This window comes from Balaenoptera physalus, assembly GCF_965194825.1.
Source record: "Balaenoptera physalus genome assembly, chromosome: 13".
Lineage (NCBI taxonomy): Eukaryota > Metazoa > Chordata > Mammalia > Artiodactyla > Balaenopteridae > Balaenoptera > Balaenoptera physalus.
This window is the reverse complement of record NC_138892.1, coordinates 4113233-4134253: the sequence shown is the minus strand read 5'-3', so window position 1 is coordinate 4134253 and position 21021 is coordinate 4113233. Positions and strand designations below refer to the sequence as shown.

Genomic DNA, 21021 nt, shown 5'->3' with positions numbered 1-21021 from the left:
AACCCTTACAAATCTCATTTTCCTTATCTGTCTGATTCCTACCTTGCAAAGCTCTTATGAGCACCACATTTTTGTTGGCATGTAAGGAGATATTTGGTATATGTTTCCTTCCTCTTTTCCATTCCCGTTCCCTAGCAGAGCGAACAATGTTTCTAATGATAGGCGTGTTTCTGAAATGAGGCATCTTTATTCGTAGACACATCCCCTCCTGGTAGTCTGCTTCTGAAAGGTGACAGTGGGCCTTCCACGTGACGCCTTCAGAGGCTGTGACGGTGTCTGCCAGTCAGTCAGGATTCATGGTTGGCAGGCAGGGGAGAGAAGGGCAGGATGTTGGTCGCCCCCCTTGCCCGCCAGTTCACCTGTGGGCTTCATTCCTGCCTGTGCCCAGAGGCCGAACACCTCAGAGCAGGGCCCCCCCCCCCCCATTCTCAGAGCTGTTCTTACTCATTCACGATACTCCTTCCAAGGGCGGACCTGTGCCGATGTGTACATCGATGTGTGCCGATGTGTACCGTGACTCCCAGACTCCCAGCACTGGCTGGTGGCTCAGGCCCTCAGCAAGTCTTTTTTTTTTTTTAAACACAATTGGCCAGTTGATAAACAGTTTCCGAGGCTATATTTATTAGTGGCAAGGAGCTCATCCTAATACACAAGGAGCAGTTGAGATTCTGTCTGTGGGTTAAAAATTAAAAACTGAATGTGTTCAGGACAGAATTCTGTTTGTTCAAGCACTGAAGTGTGACATGGTAGACGATGCGTTATGGGTAGGAATTACACCCCAAGTAGCAGAGGTGGAATGCATATTTTAAAAAACTTGCTCTATGGGTTATTTTTGTTCCAAACGTAGCTGTGCGTGTTAGCGCACATGTGCCAAAACAACTTTTCTGAGCTGCTTTGTTTTCTCTGCCACTGACACGGTTTCCCGATCCCTTTCTAGTGTGACTGCTTTCTCGAGTCGTGTCTTGTGTACTGAAAGGAGGCTGCTAAATGGAGTGGAGCTTGAAGTCACGTGCACTCAAGTACATTAGAGAGAAATGCATTTCTTGATTCATATTTTCCCCTGCTTCTGCTTAAAAACAGAGGTCTTTCATCTAGCTCTTCACATATTTCACTGGTCAGCTTTTGACATTTTGCTTAAACTCCAGTAATGGAAAAATAACACTGTGCTTATACTTTTTTTTCCTCATTCTTCAGCTAGTCTGAAGTTCTTTACAAAAAATGCAACAAAAATGCCATAAGTAGAAGGATAAATAAAGAAGATGATGTTCATATCTAGCATTTTCTTGAACACTTCCTAGAAGCCAGGTGTTGTGCAAGACACCCTTTTCTCACCACCTGCTTGATGACCCTTGGTAGGAGAGCTTTTTGCCTGTTTTCCACATGAGACCAAGGTGACTCATCCACGTTCACGTAGCGGAGACGGTGGCAGTGCTTGGGTCCCGCTCCCGCTCTCCTGCCGTCGCCCCTGCCACGTCACAGGGGCTGGGAGTCAGGGCAGTGCTGTGCCGAGGGACGGGCGCCGTTCTGCTGGAGGGGCCTGCTTGTCAGCCTCTGACCCGCATTCGCCTGGACCAAACACTTGGAGATGTCTTATGTTCCAGATCAGTTGAAAATACCTTTCTGACATCCAGCCCTAAGGTTTCTGGTTGCTTCGTAACTGGTCAGTGTGGAAGCAGATGCTTTTTGTGCTTTAGCATTCGTTCACTAGACGGTTACTGAGTTTCTACCATGTGTGCGGCACTTCCTTCTCACTTAAAACAATTACTCTTCTTTCAGTCTTGTAAGCAGAATACAGTAAGCTTCTTTAAAACCAGTTAATTTCATTCATTATTTAAACAAAGATTGTATCTGCTGGGTGAAGAATTCATGAGAAAATTGCACTGAATTCAGATGCAGATGTTTGCCGAGGAAAAGTGAGTTGTTAATCTTCCTGGAATTTGGTGGTTGAACTTAAAAAATATTTTTATTAATCACATTGTTCTTTGTACTTCTGGACATGTTAAGAGTCTCAGTATTACTGTTCTTGAACAGCTTCTTTGTTTTTCCATAAATGCTTTCAGAGCACTGCTGCTGTACCCCATTGGGCTTCACTGTGGAACTGCAGTATCACTCTTCTCTCTGAACCCTTTTCTGAGTATACCTGCTGTAACAGCTGTTACATGCTTTTCTTTTTCATGTGCTCTTCTTTTCTAGAGTGTTCCGCCTTGCAGTGTCTGGCGGGGGTGGGGGGCAGGGTTAGCTGTGGGCTACAGTCTCTGAACAAGTCTGGGCACCTCGGCCCTCGCTGCCTCCCTGCCATGGCCCTCTCAGCCCTGCACTGGTGCTTTCCCTCCCACCTCCCAGCTTCCATTCCGAGGACTGACAGCTTCGTACCTTGGGCACTCGATAGACTCACTTCATGGGAATGCTGTCCATTTGTCTTCTTGAAGTTGAACTTCTCATCAAATTCGTCTTTGGTCTTCTCGTGGCTCAGACTGGGACAAAATGAGTATGTTGGGATTAAAATATTTTAGTGTGTGTATATTTATATGTATGTATATCTATGAATACTATGTAATTTTAACAGAACAAGATAAGAAATTTATATATTTCACAGTCAACAGTATAATTTGTTTTGGAAGTAAGCTTCTTTTTTTTTTTTTTAAGATAATTGCAGCATATTTTATTATATTTTTGTTTATAGCAATATAATGAAATCTTTTTTTAATTTTTGTATACAGCAGGTTCTTATTAGTTGCCTATTTTATGCATATTAGTGCATACATGTCAATCCCAATCTCCCAGTTCATCCCACCACCGCCCGCACCACCACCACCCACCGTGGAAATAAGCTTCTAAAAGAAGTTACCCTGAAAAATTATCAGTGGGCAAATAATCTGATGATCACTTTAACTTTTAAAGGAAATCTTACCACTGTGCACTTTCAGTTATTGGTTATCTCCTTCCAGGAAAAAAACAGTTCATATTGCTTACAAATGAATCCATTGGGAATGACTGCTTACATTTGCCCTTAGCTGTCTGCACCCACCCCCCTGGGAGACCCAGTTCCCAGGCCTCAAAGACCATCTGTGTGCAGATGACCCCAAAGTACCTCTCAAGCCCAGACCCGTCCCCTAGGCTCCACAGTAGGATACAGAACTGCTCACATTCTCTGTATACGAAACGTAGAAGGTGTAACTGCTGGCGTTCACTTGGACGCTCCAAGCACCTCGCCCCTACCTGTCCCACACTGTGCTCCCAGTTCCCCCAGCTCTCCCCGCGTCTTCTCTCCTCTGTCTCAGTAAATGACGGCACCCCGTCCAGCTCACCAGAGACTTAGGATCTTTGAGTCATCTTTCTCTTACCAGCCTCCATTCTAGAAAGCAATTTCTGCCCGGTTTACCTTGTTTTTTTTTTTAAATTTATTTATTTAATTTATTTATTTTGGGCTGCATTGGGTCTTCATTGCTGTGTACGGGCTTCTCACTGAGGTAGCCTCTCTTTGTTGCAGAGCACCGGCTCTAGGTGCACGGGCTTCAGTAGTTGTGGTTCGTGGACTCAGTTGCTCCACGGCATGTGGGATCTTCCCGGACCAGGGCTCGAACCCGTGTCCCCTGCATTGGCATGTGGATTCTTAACCACTGCGCCACCAGGGAAGCCCCGGTTTACCTTTAAGATACATCTCCCATCAGCCTGATTCTTCCTGACCCTGCTGCCCCCACGGGAGTCCTAGCCTGCACCACCTTTTGATTCGTCTACTACAGTACTTCCTGACGGGCCATCCTGGTACCACTCTTGCTCCTTTCCCCACAGCTCTTTATATGGCAGTCAGGGGTCATCTTTTTTAAAATCCAAATTGGATTGTTTCATTCACCTGCATAAAATCTTCAGTGGCTCATTTTACACTTAGAAAAAAATTAAATTATTTTCCTGACCTTCAGGACTGTATTTTACCCTGCTGAATCACCTTGGGAACTTATAAAATACATACATACATAGATGTATATATGCCTGGACCTTCACCCCCAAGATTCAGATTAAGTTGACATGAGGAGGGACCAAGGCATTGCTAGTTGTAAAAGTTCCCCAAGTGATCCACAGTGAGGATTGAGAACCACTGCTCTGTCTTAAAGTTTATTGTGCATCATATCGTCTGAAAGGCTGGTTAAAACAATGTCTGCAGCCTTGTCTGCAGTCTGTGTCTGTCGATAGAGGAATGGGTAAAGAAGGTGTCATACACACACACACACACACACACACACACACACACACACACACACACACACACACAGAGAGAGAGAGACAGAAATATCACTCAGCCATAAAAAAGAATAAAGTCTTGCCATTGCAACGAGATGGGATGGACCTAGAGGGTAGTATACTAAGTGAAGTAAGTCTGAGAAAGACAAATACTGTACGATTTCACTTAGATGTGGAATCTAAAAAACAAAACAAATGAACAAACATAATAAAACAAAAACTGAATCGTAGATACAGAGAACAAACAGGTGGTTGCCAGAGGGGAGGGAGGTGGGAGAATGAGTGAAGTAGGTGAGGGAGACCAAGAGGTACGAACTTCCAGTTACAAAATAAATGATGCACGGGGATGAAATGTACAGCATGGGAATACAGTCAATAATATTATAATAACTCTGTATGGTGGCAGATAGTAACTAGACTTACCATGGTGATCATTTTAGAATGTAGAGAAATATAGAATCACTCTGTTGTGCACCCAGAACTATCACAGTATTGTAGGTCAATTATACTTCAGTTGTAAAACAAAAACAAACAAAAACACTGTCTGCTGAGCCCTAACCGCAGAGTTTCCCATTCTGTAGGTCTGGGGTGGGACCCGATGATTTGCGTTTCTAAAGAACAAGGGCCCAGATGACACTTATACTACTGCTCCAGGGACTGCAGAGGAGCCGCCACTCCATAGGATCTTACTCCTTCCTCTCCATCCTCATCTCCTACTGTTTTACCATCTCCCTGCACACAGCCATGCCGGCTTCCTTTCCATAAGTCAGTTATGCTCAGCTCTTTTCACCCGTGAGTCGGTGTACTTCTGGTTCCCTCGAAATCTTTGAGCATCTGCCCCATTTTTATGGCACAGGTCTCAGTTCACATGTCACCATCTTGTAGAAAAGTCACCCTTTCTGAAATGCTGCCCCCTCTGCCACTCTCTAGTTGATCATTAGGAATTACCATAATCTGTAAATATATTTTTAAATTTGTTTACTTATTTCTTACGCATACACTCTCTCCCTCTCATGCAGGTGTCCATCTGTCTGCCTCTGTCTGTTAAGCTTCATGAGCACAGGGACCCTGATTACCTGTATACTAATGGGCGTGTGGATGGGATCAGGCGTAAAGAGCTGTATTGCCTCCTTCACACACGTGTATTTTTTTCAGCAAATTGGCATCTAAGGACAAGGCAAGGGATGCAAGAATGAATGAAAGCTGCTTCGTGCAGTTGAAAACCCCAGTGTCTAATGAAAGAATCAGACCATCAATAAGTAGCTGTTGTCTACACTATGGACTTAATATAACCAGACTCAGTAATCTGACTGTCACTACCCTGGGAAGGAGCCAGTCACGGGCCTCGAGAAGCCAAGGAATATTATGTTAATTCAGCTCTCTCCACAGCATAAAGAGAGAAGAATCTTCTGCACCTCTCAGCATTCTTGTATGCTTTTGTTGTTGTTCTGCTCATGTATTGGGCCAGAGGTGTGTCCTTTCTTTGGAGAGAAGCTTAAGTTTGCCAGGACCCTTCCGCTCCCACCGCTGTAAGGCCACTCTTGCCTGTACCAACCATACTCCTTTTTTTCTCCTGGACTCCAGGTAGGGAGTAGAGATTTTGCCCCCAGAAGACTCTTAAGTGGGCCAGACCAATACATGAATCAAATTAACTCCAAAATCACTTTGACCTCAAGGCAGAAAATTCATTCCATATTAAGGGACTCCAGTGAAAGGCCTAAATTCACTGTAATAATAAAATGCCCACAGGAGATACTCTATATTTGAATATTAATTCAATCTCATTATCAAATTCCCAGGGAGATACTAAAATCCAAAGATTACATTTCATTTTAAATTAAAGTCCAAAGACATTAAAGTCAAATTCTCTGCCCATGTGAGTTAAAATTCAAAGAAATTAAAGTTCAAAATGTATCCTCCCAATTTCCTATTCTGCTTAATCCCAGCTGGAGGGGCTCTTAACGCCTGCATGGGGTCAGGATTCTTTTAACAGCTGCAGCCTGGGTTGGTGTCTTGGGGTTTCATGAACCCCGAATCTCTGATACGCCTCACTGCTAAAAAGCGTTAACAGGGCACAAGCTTATCATGCACTGGCTCCCCACACACACCAAAGTCAGGAGGCAAGCCAATTCCCAGTCTTCTGATCATTAACCGGAGCAAAAGTGTGTCCGTAGAAACCAGCACTTAGTGTGTGTTGTCAAGTAGCAGAAAGTCTGGGATAGCTGAGGGAAAGCGGTGGGTGTAGAACATCTTAGTTTCTGTTCACCAGCATTTCCGTTAGTCTGTGACAGTTAGTGTCCTATGACATTTGGGAGCAGTCTCCTCACTGATTCCCTGGGTCCTGCTCTCCTTTGTGTGCGTAATTCCAGGGAGCCAGAAGCATGCTTCTCCCAGCACCCTCTCCTGGGTTTTGTAGGGCTCCAGTCACAGTTTCTGTTCTAGTAGCAACTAAAATATCGATCCCTTTTCTAAAAGTCAGCTTAGGAGCAGTTAGGACTAGGTGCATTTTCAGTTCCCTTTAGATCTTTTTATCCTGACTGTCTAGATGATTATTTCCCATTTTATATCTGGGTAATCTGTCCTTTATGATTTTAACTGTTGCTCTCCCCAACGCCCCCCCCCCCCCGCCAAATTACTTTTCCTTAATCTAAATCTGCTGTTTGCTTTCTTTTGTTTTCCCTTCATCCACTGCTTCTGTTCTAGTAGAAAGACTGAACCACTTTTTTTTTTTTTTTGTCCCTGGTTGTACCGGGTCTTAGTTGCGGCAGGCGGGTTCCTTAGTTGCGGCTCGCAGGCTCCTTAGTTGCGGCTCGAGGCTCCTTAGTTGTGGCATGCATGTGGGATCTAGTTCCCCGAGCAGGGGTGGAGCCCAGGCCCCCGCATTGGGAGTGAGGAGCCTTAGCCACTGCACCACCAGGCAGTCCTGAGACTGAGCCACTTTTCACACCACTCTAACCCCTCTGTTTTCTAGAGACAGAGTGCTCCAAAGACCTTTCACAACTGCAGTATGCCATTCAGTTTATATTTCTACATCAGAGTGAGAAGACAGTATCCTTGTGTTTTTTCTGGTCTTGGGAATCTCTCTAAATTTTCTCTTAGGTATGATATTTGCTGTAGGTTTCTGACACAAGCCATTTTCAAGTTAAAATAGTTTTCTAGTTTTCTGAGAATTAAAAAACTAATAGGTACTAAACATTATCTGATGCCTTTTCTGTGATATTGAGATAATTATTAGTACATTAATGAGGATAATTGCCTTGTAGATTTTCTGATCAACATTAAGATGATGATGAATTTTTAAGGTATGTTTAACTAATCTAATATTATTTCGAGGAATTTGGAGGGGGGTTGTCTTGGGAAGTGGTATATGTTCATAAATAGGCCTGTTGTTTTTCTTATACTGGTCTGTCTTAATCCTGCTTTTAGAATCAAGCCGTAGTAGCCTCATAAAATGAATTGGGAAGCTTTCCCTCGTTTTACTTATTGTTTTTGAATAACTTACATACATAATAGATTACCTGTTCCTTAAAAATTTGATGGTACTTACTTGAACAGCTGTTTGGGTCTTTGACTATTTTTGTCAGTGAGTCTTCGGTATTTTCATATCTTTAAATTATTTAAATTTAAATATTTAAAGTATTGACCTTTTCAGGCTTTCTATTTATTGTGTCAGTTTTTCTCAGAAATATCCATTTCATCTAGATTTTCTTTTTTTTCCATAAAATTCATAATATTTTACTATTTTATCTGTGTTTTCTATATCTATTTCTCTCTTTTCATTCTGTTCTTTTTAAATAGATACCTTTTTTCCTCCCTCAGTCTTTCTGGGATTTTTCCATTCTATTCATGTTTACAGTGAGCCAGGTTTTGGTTTTGGTTCATCTTCTCTGTGTGTTCTTCCTCTCTAATTCACTGACTTTTGCCTGTCAATCAAGAAGAACAAAGATAAGAGTGATAGCAGGCTTCTCTCCAGAAATAATGCAAAACAGGAATCAAAGGAATGACATCTTTAAAATACTAGAAGAAAACTAGAATTATATATCCAGCCAAAATATCCTTCAAAAATGAGGGCAAAATAAAGACATTTCCAGACAAACAAAAGTTGAGAGAATTTGTTGTCAGCAGAACTGTGCTATAAGAAATGTTGAAGGCTGTTGTACCAGGTGAAGGAAAATGGTACCAGCTGGAAACCTGATTCTATACAAAGAAATCAAAAATACTGGAAAAACTAAATATGTGAGTAAGAATAAAATACCTTTATCTTCAATTTTTAATTTTTAAAAAATATCAGCTCTTTGAAACAATCATAATAGCAATGTATTTGGGGGTTTATAATGTATATAGAAGTAAAACGTGTGAGAGCAGTTGCCCAAATGTCAAGTGGTGTATACAGTTGTAAGGTTCTTACATTTATGTGAAATAGTATAATATTATTTGTAGATAGACTATAAAAGCTAAAGATGCATATTCTAAACCCTGGAACAACCACTTTAAAAAGAAAAAGGAAAGAGAGTTAGTTAATAAGCCAATAGTGGAGGGAAAAAGATGGAATGTTTAAAAATACTCAGCCTAAAGGAAGTCAGGGTAAGAGGAAAAAGTGAACAAAGTACGTTTAGGATAAAAAGAAAACAAATGTCAGAATGATATACTTAAACACAACTATATTGACAAGTACATTAAAACTAAATGGCTTATATATTCCAATTAAAAGACAGAGACTGTTAGACTGGATTTTAAAAAAGCAAGACTCAGTTATATGATAACTACAAGAAATATGCTTTGAATATAAAGATAAAGATAGATTAAAAATGAAAGAATGAAAATGATATATCATGCAAACACATAAAAAAGGTGGAGTGGCTATATTAATGTCAGACAAAATAGACTTGAGATATACAGAGGGATATTTCATAATGATTGAAAGATCAGCTCATCAAGAAGACATAAAAACATGAACATGTATTGCAAATAGTAGAACTTCAAATACATTAAGCAAAAACTGACAGAACTGAAAGGAGAAATAGATCTATAATCATAATTGAAGATTTCAGCACTCTTAGTAAATTCTAGAACAAGGAGAAAGAAACTCAGGAGTAATACAAAAACTTGAACCCTGATCAATGAACTTGACCAATAGAGCCCTGCACCCAACAGCTGAATACATATTCTTTACAATACACAGGGAACATTCACCAAGGCAGACCATACACTGGACCATAAAACAAATCTCAATAAAATCGTGGTAATGTTTTCTTAGGTCAGTCTCCCAAGGCAAAAGAAATAAAAGCAAAAATAAACAAGTGAGACCTAATCAAACATACAAACATATAATCAAATGTATAAACGTTTCCTTTTGCACAGCAAAGGAAACCATAAACAAAAAGAAAAGACAACCTCCCTACTGGGAGAAAACATTTGCAAACGATTTGACTGACAAAGGCTTAATTTCCAAAATATACAGACAGCTCATACAACTCAATATCAAAAAAACAACCCTATTAAAAGATGGGCAGAAGACCTAAATAGACTTTTCTCCAAAGAAGACATACAGATGGTTAATAGGCACATGAAAAGATGCTCCGCATCTCTAATTATTAGAGAAATGCAAATCAAAACTACGAGGTATCACCTCACACCAGTCAGAATGTCTATCATCACAAAGTCTACAAATAATAAGTGCTGAAGAAAAGGGAACCCTCCTCCACTGCTGGTGGGAATGTAAATTGGTGCAGCCACTGTGGAAACCAGTATGGAGGTTCCTTAAAAAACCAAAAATAGAATTACCATATGATCCAGCAATCCCACTCCTGGGCATACATCCAGAAAAGATGAAAACTCTAATTTGAAAAGATACATGCACCCCAGTGTTCATAGCAGCAGTATTCACAATAGCTAAGACGTGGAAGCAACCTAAGTGTCCATTAACAGATGAATGGATAAGAAGATGTGGCATATATATACAATGGAATATTACTCAGCCATAAAAAAGAATGAAATATTGCCATTTGAAGCAACATGGGCTGGACCTAGGGATGATCATACTAAGTCAGGCAGAGAAAGACAAATATTATATGATAACATGTATATGTGGAATCTAAAAAATAATACAAATGAATTTATTTACAGAATAGAAACAGACTCATAGACAAAAACAACTTTTGGTTACCAAAGGGGAAAGCGGTGGGGGGGGAGGCGGCGATAAATTAGGAGTTTGGGATTAGCAGGTACAAAGTACTATATATAAAATAGATAAACAACAAGGATTTACTATATAGCACAGGGAAGTATATTCAATATTTTGTAATAACCTAAATGGAAAAGAATCTGAAAAATAGAGAACCAAATCACTTTTCTGTACATCTGAAACTAACACAATATTGTAAATCAGGTATAGTTCAATAAAGAAGAAGAAGAAGAGGAAGAAGCCATGTGAAGATGAAGGCAGAGATCTGCTAGCCAAAGAACATCAGAGGTGGTCAGCAAACCACCAGACGTTCAGAGAGAGGCATGGAACAGATTCTCCTTCATAGCCCTTAGAAGGAACCAATCCTGCCAACACCTTGATCTCAGACTTCTAGCCTCCAGAACTGTGAGAGAATAAATTTTGTTATTTAAGCCACTCAGTTTCTGGTACTTTGTTACAGCAGCCTTAGGACACTAATACAGTAGCCAAAGCAATTTCAAAAAACAAAGTTTAATGTGAGCTGCAACTTAGAAGGCTCGAAGCCCGAGGGGGTGGAGGCGGATGCTGGATGAGATGCACCATCTTGTATGAGATGTGTGTGTGCCCACCCACGGGGTGAGACCAATTACCATCCCAAGCACACCGAGGAAAGAGGGATACTTTTGGAGGCAGACAGACCTACAAGAGAATCCAGCTCAGCCCTCTAGCTGTGTAACCTGTGGAGGGTTCTGAGCTTCATGAAGTCTAGATTCTCTTATGTGTAACAAGAGAGTGGTGCCCACCTCACAGGGTTAAAGTGAGGATTACACAAGAAAGCATTCAGCACAGCACCCAGCACACAGTAAGGACACAGGGAATGGCAGCAGTTTGCAATATTATTTTCACTTGGTTTTGAGGTTCTATAGGATTCCTTACCATACTTGAAAAGGGCTGGACATAGTAATCCTTCACAGAGCACAAGCTGTTGTTCAGCAAAGTTTGAATATATAAACATACATTTCTACAATCATAGGAAATTTGGTAGGTATGGGTTGCTCTAAGTTAGTACTATGCTTTTCTTGACTGTCTCAACTCTCACAGCTCTGAGAATGGCTTCCTCTGTAGATCAGAGCCTTGTCCGAGCCTTGCCACACCCATGTTGGTCGTGTGCTCGCTTCAGCACAGGGCTCTGCTGATCTTTGTGTGCGTGCGTCTGTTTTGAGGCGCTATGTTATGAACACATTTTCACCAAATGTTAAGTTACGTTGATTCATGGGGCGTTTAAATAGGAGATTCAGTGCTGCATTGGTACTGTGCTCTTGTCTTTCTTCAGGTTTTTTTTATTTTTGTATTTAGCGTTCAGTGTGAGAGCAGACAGAATAATTGAGGCTCTGTTTTTTGGTCAACCTAATACATTTTCCTGAAGAAGCTTAGATATTAATTCAGGTTGTACCCACATACTTTGCAGGGTGCATTCTCTGAGATTAGTATTGGCTTCAGTGGGAGAGGACAGTTAGCAAATCAATGAGTTGTCCTGCTGTTTACAACTCTTATTTCCAGAGGCTAAATGTTAGTTTGTTTAAGCCAGACTTACTGTCTTGTTGAGATGTCTTACATCGTGAAAGCGTTGACTGAGCTTGGCTCCTTGTTAGGAACTACAACTTGTGACTCATTTATTATGGGTCTAGAATCAGTTCCCAACATGTTAGGTAAACAAACAACTTCCTTGTTTTATGAAGTGCGAACAGAAGAAAACTTGTTAATTTCCTAATTGTTTCCCCCTCTCCTGACAGGAGCTCCATGCTGCAGCTCAGCGGCAGCAGAAACTTGTAAAACTTGAGCTTGGTGATGACACAGAGCATCAGTCACTACTCCTGGAGGTGTTGCATCCTGGGATTCTTTTCCCAGTGACCGTAACCTGTGTTCACTCTTCAGTGTATATTGCGTGTTTGTCACGATGCCACTGCTGCCCTTGTCTAGAATAGTTCACTTACGTTATCAACATTTAATGAATTTCTATAAAAAATTATCTAGTATCATTTCATAATGCAGTGGTGTGAATGAGAAATATTTATCTAGGAAAGCAGACCCTCAGTTCAGGCATGGCTCTAGTGTAACCATGATTTTCAAGAACTCTTTAATTCACCCTTACTGCCTGCTTTAAAATGTCAGTTTTTAGCCTGTGATTTTATTTCCTTACCCATTTAACATATCTGAGAAGTCTACTCCCCACACCGAAAACGAGATGTTTTTCTTGCACTGAATAAGAGATCCTTAATACTTTCTCACTTACCAAAAGAAGTGGTTTTTGAAAATAAATTTACAGTTTTGCCTCATACACAGTCGAATTGTGACTCGGCTCTGTGGAAGTTATCCTCCAGTTTTCCTCGTGCTTTTCTCGGGAGCCAGCCCTGAACTCCTTGCCCCAGCCAACTGAACTTTCAGTTCACAACACGAAATTGCCAACTACGCCGTCACCCCTGCGGCCCTGTATTGAGTCTTCACTGAGGGCCAGTCAGCACAGTAATCCATGCCATTCTCACAGCCACCCTGTGCAGTAGGTCCTATCATCCGCATTTGACAGGGGAGAAAACTAAGTCTTAGAGGGTAAATGACTTGCCCAAAGCCACCAGCTCAGAAGCGCTGTAGGGCCCGACTCTGTCCCCAGCGCCGGCTGTGCAGCCCTCGCTCTTCATCCCTGCGCCGCCACCTCCCGGTTCCTGGAAGACCGCATGTTCCTTCCGATCCCCCAGCTCTCGCGTGTGCTCTTCCTCTGCTCAGAGCGCTCTCCACAGCCCCTTTGTTTCTGTGTTTAATTCCTGTTCATTCTTCTCACCGCGAGCTAAAGGTCACCTCTGCAGGGAGGCCTTCCCTGGGAGCTCTGTGCTGTGTGGTCCCCCGGCTACATCAAACACCCAGCTCCTCTGGCGTGGAGATGCACCCACGTTCCAGAAGGCTCTAGATCACACGTTCGCAAGGAGCTGGTGAGAGTCCGCGGCTGTTCCCTGCTCTCTGTGCCGGGCAGCAGGCGTGGCTCCTCTCCTGGGTCTCTCCGCTTCACCCCGAGACGAGACAAGTGCATGTGGCAGGAGCCCTCCTCTCCCATTTGCAGGCTTCACTGTTACACCCTCATCGTGCGCGTGGGTGCAGGGCCGGTTATTGGACAAGTGGGGCTGTGAGGGTTGCGTGGAGAAGCTTTGGATACAGTCTCAGGTGGGGCCGCTACCAGTTTGGCCATAAAATTTCCCTCTGTGCCTCTCAAAAACATGAGGTCCAACCCTCAGTAGTGGGCCAACCCTCCATGCCGAAGCTTCTCAGACTGTCTGTGATGAAGCGCTAGCTGTCTTCCCCCAAACCGTCCGGGACCAATATGTTTATGAAAGATAATATAAATGAGTTACTAGAAAACAAAAGAAATTTTAAGACATAGAAAATTCAAGCCCAAATTTTATTATAAGATTCAGCAAACATAGCATAAGTATGTTAAATTGCTGGCACAGTTTCTCACTCTTTCACACACTGTTCTTGCAGACTGCCAGTGCTCTCCAGACCTCACTTTGAAAAGCACTTATTAGTTAAGTGACCATGGGGAGGGTACCTAACTTTTGAGCCTCAGTTTCTTTATCTGTAAAATGGAACCAGTAATACTTACCCTGGCATTGTCAGAATTAAGTGAAATCATTTAAGTGTCTGTCATTGCCTGGTAGATGCTGGATGTCTGTTAAATAGCATCTCATTAACCACCTTCCAGTGCCTCGGGAAATTTATAGGAATTAGATTTCTTCTCTTCTTTCCTGCCTTCAGCAAGTCTGTGTATCACAGCCAACTGGAGATCTGTTTTCTTTCAGTTGGACCGTGGTGTTTAGAATCCTTAAGTCATGCTGGGAATGTTCATTGCTACTGGCTTGTCTTTGCTTCTGTGCCTTTTCAGTAAACAGCTAGGAAGTAAACATTTTTTAGAAAGAAAAGAGAAAAATGTATCATGAGTTTGTGCTAATATTTCTAATTTAAATGTAAACTACTTTGATTTGATACTTCTTTTTTATGCTAAAAATCTTGGTTCCTAATGACATAAATTACCCATTTGCTTTAAACTAGATCTAGGAATAAGGGTTCAGAATGCCAATCCCATTGTTAATGGTGCTGAGGCGACCTCATGCAGCTGGGGGACTGCAGTTCCATCTGAGCTCAGGACACAGCTCCCTGGGGACGTCCCGTCAGAATACTGTTTCAGTTCTGTGAAATAATTGTCTTTGTTTCACATGTTGTCGGATTAATTTGTTTCCATTTTCTGTTTTTATAACTATAAATTCATTTCTTCACAATTGAGCTGTAATCAACATATAACAGTATGTTAATTTCAGGTGTACAACATAATGATTCAGTATTTGTATATATGATGAAATAATCACCACAGTAAGTCTAGTTAACATGTATTATAAACTTAATTTCAAAAATTTCATGAAGCATATACAGGATCCCAAAGTCAGAATTGTACAACTGGGTACATTCACAGAGGTCTCACCTCTGTTCCTGTTTCGTCCACTTCAGTCTCTGCTTTGCTCTGTAAATAACCATTATTAGTTTTTTATTTAACCCTTCATTGTTTTTTTAATATAAAATGTCATCTGTTTCTCCTCCTTTATTACACAAAAGGTTCACATATAATCCTGTTCTGCACTCTGCTTTTTTCACTTACCATTCTATCCTGATCTCTCCATAGCAGTACATTAGTGATCACGGTTTATTCAACGAGCCTATATCTATGGATGCTTGAGTTGTTTACAGGATTTTTCTTATAAATTGTGCTACATTCAACATCATTACTCATCAGAGCAATGCAAATCAAAACCACAATGACGTACCACTTCACGTCCACTAGGGTGGCTAAAAGAAAAGACAGTGTTATCAAGGATGTGAAGAAATTGGAACTCTCATACATTGCTGGTGGAATGTAAGATGGTACAGCCACTTTGAAAAACAGTCAAGCAGTTCCTCAAAATATTAAATATAGAGTTACCGTATGACTAAACAATTCCACTCCTCGGTATATAGCCAGAGAATTGAATACATATATCCATTCAAAAATAGGTACATGAATGATTGTAACAGCATTATCATAATAGCCAAAAGTTTGAAACAATTCAAATGTGTGTCAGTGGATGAATGGAAAATAAAATACATATGCAGATATTAGAATATTATTATTCAGCACGCTGATAACATGCTTCAACATAGATGAACCTTGGAAGCATTACGATAAGTGAAAGAAGCCGGTCACATACTGAATAAGTCCATGTGTATGAAACGCCCAGAATAGGCAAACCCATAGATACAGAAAGTGGGTTAGTAGTTGCTAAGGGTTGGAGAGAGGAAGAAATAGGACTGACTGCTGATGGGAATGGAGTTTAAAAACTCTCTTGGGGGTAATGAAAATGTTCTAAGATAGTGGTGATAGTGAGACAGCTTTGTGAATATGCTAAAATCCACTGAATTGTATACTGTAAATGGGTGAGTTTTATGGTATGTGAATTATACCTCCATAAAAGTCTTATAAAAATATAAGCTGTGCTGAAGTAACTAACCTTGTACAAACATAATTCCACGTGACACTGTATTTTTGATCCTAGAAATGGGATTACTGGGTCAAAGAGTAAATAACACATGTGATTTTGCTACGTATTGTCCAGTTCCCTACCATAGGGATCGTGCCACTTCGCATTCACTCCAGCAGTCTGAGGGTGCCGTTTCCTGTCACCTTACCAGCAGCATGTGTTGTCACACGTGATGATTTGCCCTTCTGGCAGCCGAGAAACGGTATCATAATTTGCCTGCGTCTTATTAGGAGCACAGTTGAGCAGATTGTGATATCTCTGCAGTCCATCCGCATTTCTTTTTTTCTGTGCCATTTATGTTCATGTATTTTATCCATTTTTCTGTTGGATTGTTGGTCTTTTCTCAGTTTCTACAAGCTCTGTATATATTAAAATATTAACCCTTTGCCTGTGATATCTTTCAAATAATTTTTACAGCTTTCAATTTGCCTTTTTAAAAAATGTAGTCAAATTTTAAAACCTTTCTCTATTGCTTCTGGATTTTGAGCCATAGTTAGAAATGTTTTCCCTGCTTCTGGCTAAGAAAAAGAATTCACTTACTAATAAACTGAGATTCATTTGTAGTTTATCCTGGTGAATAATATTAGGAAGAGATCCACTTTTATACGTTTTAAAGAAGCTTTATTGAAGTATAGTTGGTTTGCAGTGTTGTTTAATTATACTTTTTAATTTTTTTCTTTATTTTTGATGTAACTTTTTCAGCTATATGCATACACATACCCCCTCCCTCTTGGACCTCCCTCCCACCCCACCCCCATCCCACCCCTCTAGGTCGTCACAGAGCACCGAGCTGAGCTCCCTGTGCTGTACTGCAGGTTCCCAAGAGCTATCTGTTTTACACATGGTAGTGTATTTATGTCAAAGCTAATCTCCCAATTCATCCCAATTATACTTTTTTATATGGCTGTCCAGTTGCCCAACATGTTTGAGGAAGAGTGAAAAGAAAAATAAAGTACCACTTTTTGTTTACGTCTGTTTTAAAATATTTCTGGATTGATATAGGTGTTCCAGGTAATTGCACAAACAGTATTATTATAGCAGGGAGTAAGGAAATAAAAAAGGAGCAACAGATCACCTATGATCTCCAGCCCTTCCCAGGCTGTTGCAGCGTGTCAATTTGTCTTCTCTGTTCTTCGTAGGTGAACGAGCTGGACGGCATTCCCCTGATCCTGGACAGCTGTAGCATCGATGACAGCAACCCCTGTATCCTTGATGTGACTCACGAGCGTTAGTTCACCCTCGGGGGCCTTAGCGGAACAAGGCCCTTGCCGGGTATTCATTCAGGAGGCAGCTGGCTGGCTTTCTTGGTGGCTCGTTCCTAAGAACTAAGCCACTTTCTCAAGGTTCGGGGCTGGAGTGTCACTCCTGGGGTCTGTGCAGCGTAGTGAGCTCAAGTTTTCGAGGTGACTAGGACATTCTAAACCAGCCTTCTACTACAGAGTGCCTTAAGACTCTGAGGCAAAAGCTCATCCATGGCCCCTGTGTTCGCTGCATGTCACTGATGTCACCTTTCCAAACGCTGTGTCCGTTGGAGTAAATGTGAAGAAGCTTACATTTTTTTCTATAGAGATTCGAGGTATCCAGTCCTCTGGAAGAACCATTTTAACACTAGTTTGGAGGCCTCTGAGACCTCAGGAATGGGGAGAAACGTTTCAGTGGCCCCGAATTCTGGTTTTGGTTGGGTACAGTCTTGCGACCCTCTGTTAGTGATGCTGGGGGCTCTGGCTCTTGCCCTTACCTGGTTTGACTACCCTTCTGGAGGGTGTTCTGCAGGGAACTTGCGTCTTCCCCCCCCCACTCCACCAACCAAGGTCTTGCCCTGTCAGAAACTGATCTAGTACAGTGGTGAGGAACCAGGGACTGGATACAGCCTGTTAAGTTTGAGAGAGAATCTGTTTAACTTCAAGACCCTCCCTGGTGAGAATCAAACTCAGCCCAGTCCCTTGCCCTGGCTGTTGTGTGGCCTTGTGCGTCTTGCAGGTGGGGGGCAGGGGTGAATAAGGCCATTGCAAGGACTTTGAGATTGTAACCCTGTGTGAGACCGAGGAGGAGGGGAATTTTATTTTTAAAATGCTCACTGTGGTTTCTGTCAAGAAGAGAAAAGGAGCTGATGAAAATCATGTGTTTCAAAGTAAGTAGATTGAGAAATGCTTATTATTTGTGCTAAAGATACTGTCATTTGTCTGATTAGCAATAGAAGAAAATCTCCTGTTTTTTTTTTGTTTTTTTTTTTTTTTTTTTTTTTTAAATTATTTATTTATTTATTTATTTATGGCTGTGTTGGGTCTTCGTCTCTGTGCGAGGGCTTCCTCTAGTTGCGGCGAGCGGGGGCCACTCTTTATCACGGTGCGCGGGCCTCTCACTATCGTGGCCTCTCTTGTTGCGGAGCGCAGGCTCCAGATGCGCAGGCTCAGCAGTTGTGGCTCACGGGCCTAGTTGCTCCGAGGCATGTGGGATCTTCCCAGACCAGGGCTCGAACCCGTGTCCCCTGCATTGGCAGGCAGATTCTCAACCACTGCGCCACCAGGGAAGCCCAAATCTCCTGTTTTAAAGAGCATGATAGCTTATAAGCTCAGTCAGGGAAAGACAAATAAACAGCCTCAGAAGACTTTTGTTCAAGGTAAAACAGAGTCGGTTCACTGCATTGCATTATGATCAGGCACACAGGCTGTGCTCATTAGAGAGTTTTGAAATATTTTAGCCCCAAAAAAGGAAAGGAAAAAGAAGAAAGCTTTCTGTCACAGGAAAGCAGTAAAAGAACATTCAGGTGTAACTGCAGGTGTTGCATTTCCTGATGAAAAAGATGATTTATTGCAAACAAAGAAATTCACCCAGTTTTACTTTTATATTCCCTGAATTGACCTTCTAGTGAGAAAAAGTTGTTATTGCTAATCTTTAGACTTCAGCAAAGACCAAAAAATTAAAAGTCTGTTGCACACAGCACATCATAGTTCTGCCGATACGCTGCATGTGGCTCATGCTTACAGAGTCTTTTATGTTGGCATCCTCCTTGCCGGATATTCATTCATTCATTCATTCGTTCACTTCTTTCAGGCAACATGTATTGAGCCCTTACTGTGGATTTACATACATTACAACACTGTGAAGCAGTTACTGACAACACTGTGAAGCAGATGCTGTTATCATTATCCGCCCTATTTGTAGGTGAGAAAATAAACTGAGAGAGCCTTAGTGACTTGTCCTGAAGGTCAGACCCAGAATTTAAACTTGGTGTGTACCTGATCCTTAGCTGCTTTCCTAAACTGCCTCCTTGTAAGTCACTGGGAGGGAACAGAACACGTACAGAGAAAGCACAGTAACATATTCACGTAGTGGAGAAATTACTCAGAATTATAAATTGAAAAAATGTAGGTGGACAATCTATATAGATAAATGGTTTTTTAAATGATAATTAATGAAGCATTGCAAGATTCCAGAATCTCCTTTAAATTGTCAAGAAGAGGCAAAATGTTACATGTTTCGTGTTATGTACATCTAGTAACTCCTTGGACTTTTGTTTATAAACACCTACTAGATTTTCAAGACATACAAAATACACTTAACAAGATATGAGATACATACCAAAATATGAGAGCAAAGGGAGAATGATGGTTGAATGGTCAGAAATGAAGAAGTATTATAGCCTAGGGATTCAATTTTTAGATGTGAGCCATAAATTAAAACCTGACCTCCCTAGTGGCCAGAGCAAATAGGGCCATAACACAGATCACAGAATAAACCCACGCCATGCTCCTCCTCCACACTGTTGCTCTGCGCCTGCTCTCAGGCAGGTTTTCCCAACAATTATTTAATTTCCCTGACCTTGCCTCCTTACCTCTCATTCACTCCCCCACCCCCATTCATATGTTTTTTTTTCTTTCCTATATTTTTTATTCATCAAAATAATAAATCTGTATTTTTTTTTTAAATGCCAAAAGGTGTAGAATGGGGGAGTGAGTTCTCTGGCTCCACCCTCCACACTTTGCAATTCACTCTCTTTCTTCTAGTAGTTGCTTTTCTGTAACTAAGTAATATGCTTTGCTGCTGTTTCTTGATATATCACATCTTGATGTGACCTGTTTACTTTGTTATGACACTAGGATTTAGCTCTTGTATACCACCTCCTCTCCTCCCTCCCTCATGCTCCCGCTATAGTTAAGATCCTATTTGCTCTGTTGCCTGCATGACCGGTGAGGCTGAGCATCTTCTAAAATGTTTATTTACCATTTGGATTTCGTGTGTGTGTGTGTGTGTGTGTGTAAAATGTGCTTGATCAAAACCTTTTGCCCATTTTTTCATTGGGTTATCTTTTTATAATTTGTTTGTAATAGATCTTTATATATTCTAGATAGAAGTTCTCTGTCAGCTACATGTGTTGCTAATATTTCCTTTCCCTCGTTCTATGACTTATCTTGTCATTCCCTTTATAGCTTTTTTTTTTTTTTAATTAACAGAAGTTCTTAACTTTTAGTCAAATTTATCACTTTTTCTTTATGGTTAGTTTTTTAGGTGTGTATCTTGTTAAAGAAATATTTTCATACCCTCAGGTCATGATGATAATCTATATTCTGAATACTTCATATTTTTATCTTTTATATTTATTTATTTTTAAAAATTTTATTGGAGTATAGTTGCTTTACAATGTTGTGTTAGTTTCTGCTGTACAGCAAAGTGAATCAGCTATACGTATACATATATCCCCTCTTTTTTGGATTTCTTCCCCATTTAGGTCACTACAGAGCACTGATACCTTTTATATTTAAGTCTATAGTTCACTTGGAGTTGATTTTTGTGTGTGGTGTGAGTTAGGGGTCTATTTCTGTGTTTTCCCATATGGACATGCAATTGTCCCAGCCCAGTTATTGAAAAGAACACACATTGTCTACTGTAGTGCCAGTTGTATCGTAAGTCAAGTGTCCATATATGTGTGGGTCTGGACTCTTTTCTTTTCCATTGATCTCTGTGTTCTATCCCTGTACCAGTACTATGGTGTTAAGTACTGTC

At 41.1% G+C, this 21021-nt stretch overlaps 1 protein-coding gene across 1 annotated transcript in view; it reads left to right on the top strand.

The window, feature by feature from the left end:
- ATXN10 (ataxin 10) overlaps positions 1 to 21021 on the top strand; it is a 153775-nt gene that overhangs the window by 105197 nt on the left and 27557 nt on the right. The window contains exon 10 of the mRNA XM_082422439.1: positions 17157 to 17220. Within this exon, the coding sequence (XP_082278565.1) occupies positions 17157 to 17220 (64 nt within the window). The remainder of the gene's footprint in view (positions 1 to 17156; positions 17221 to 21021) is intronic.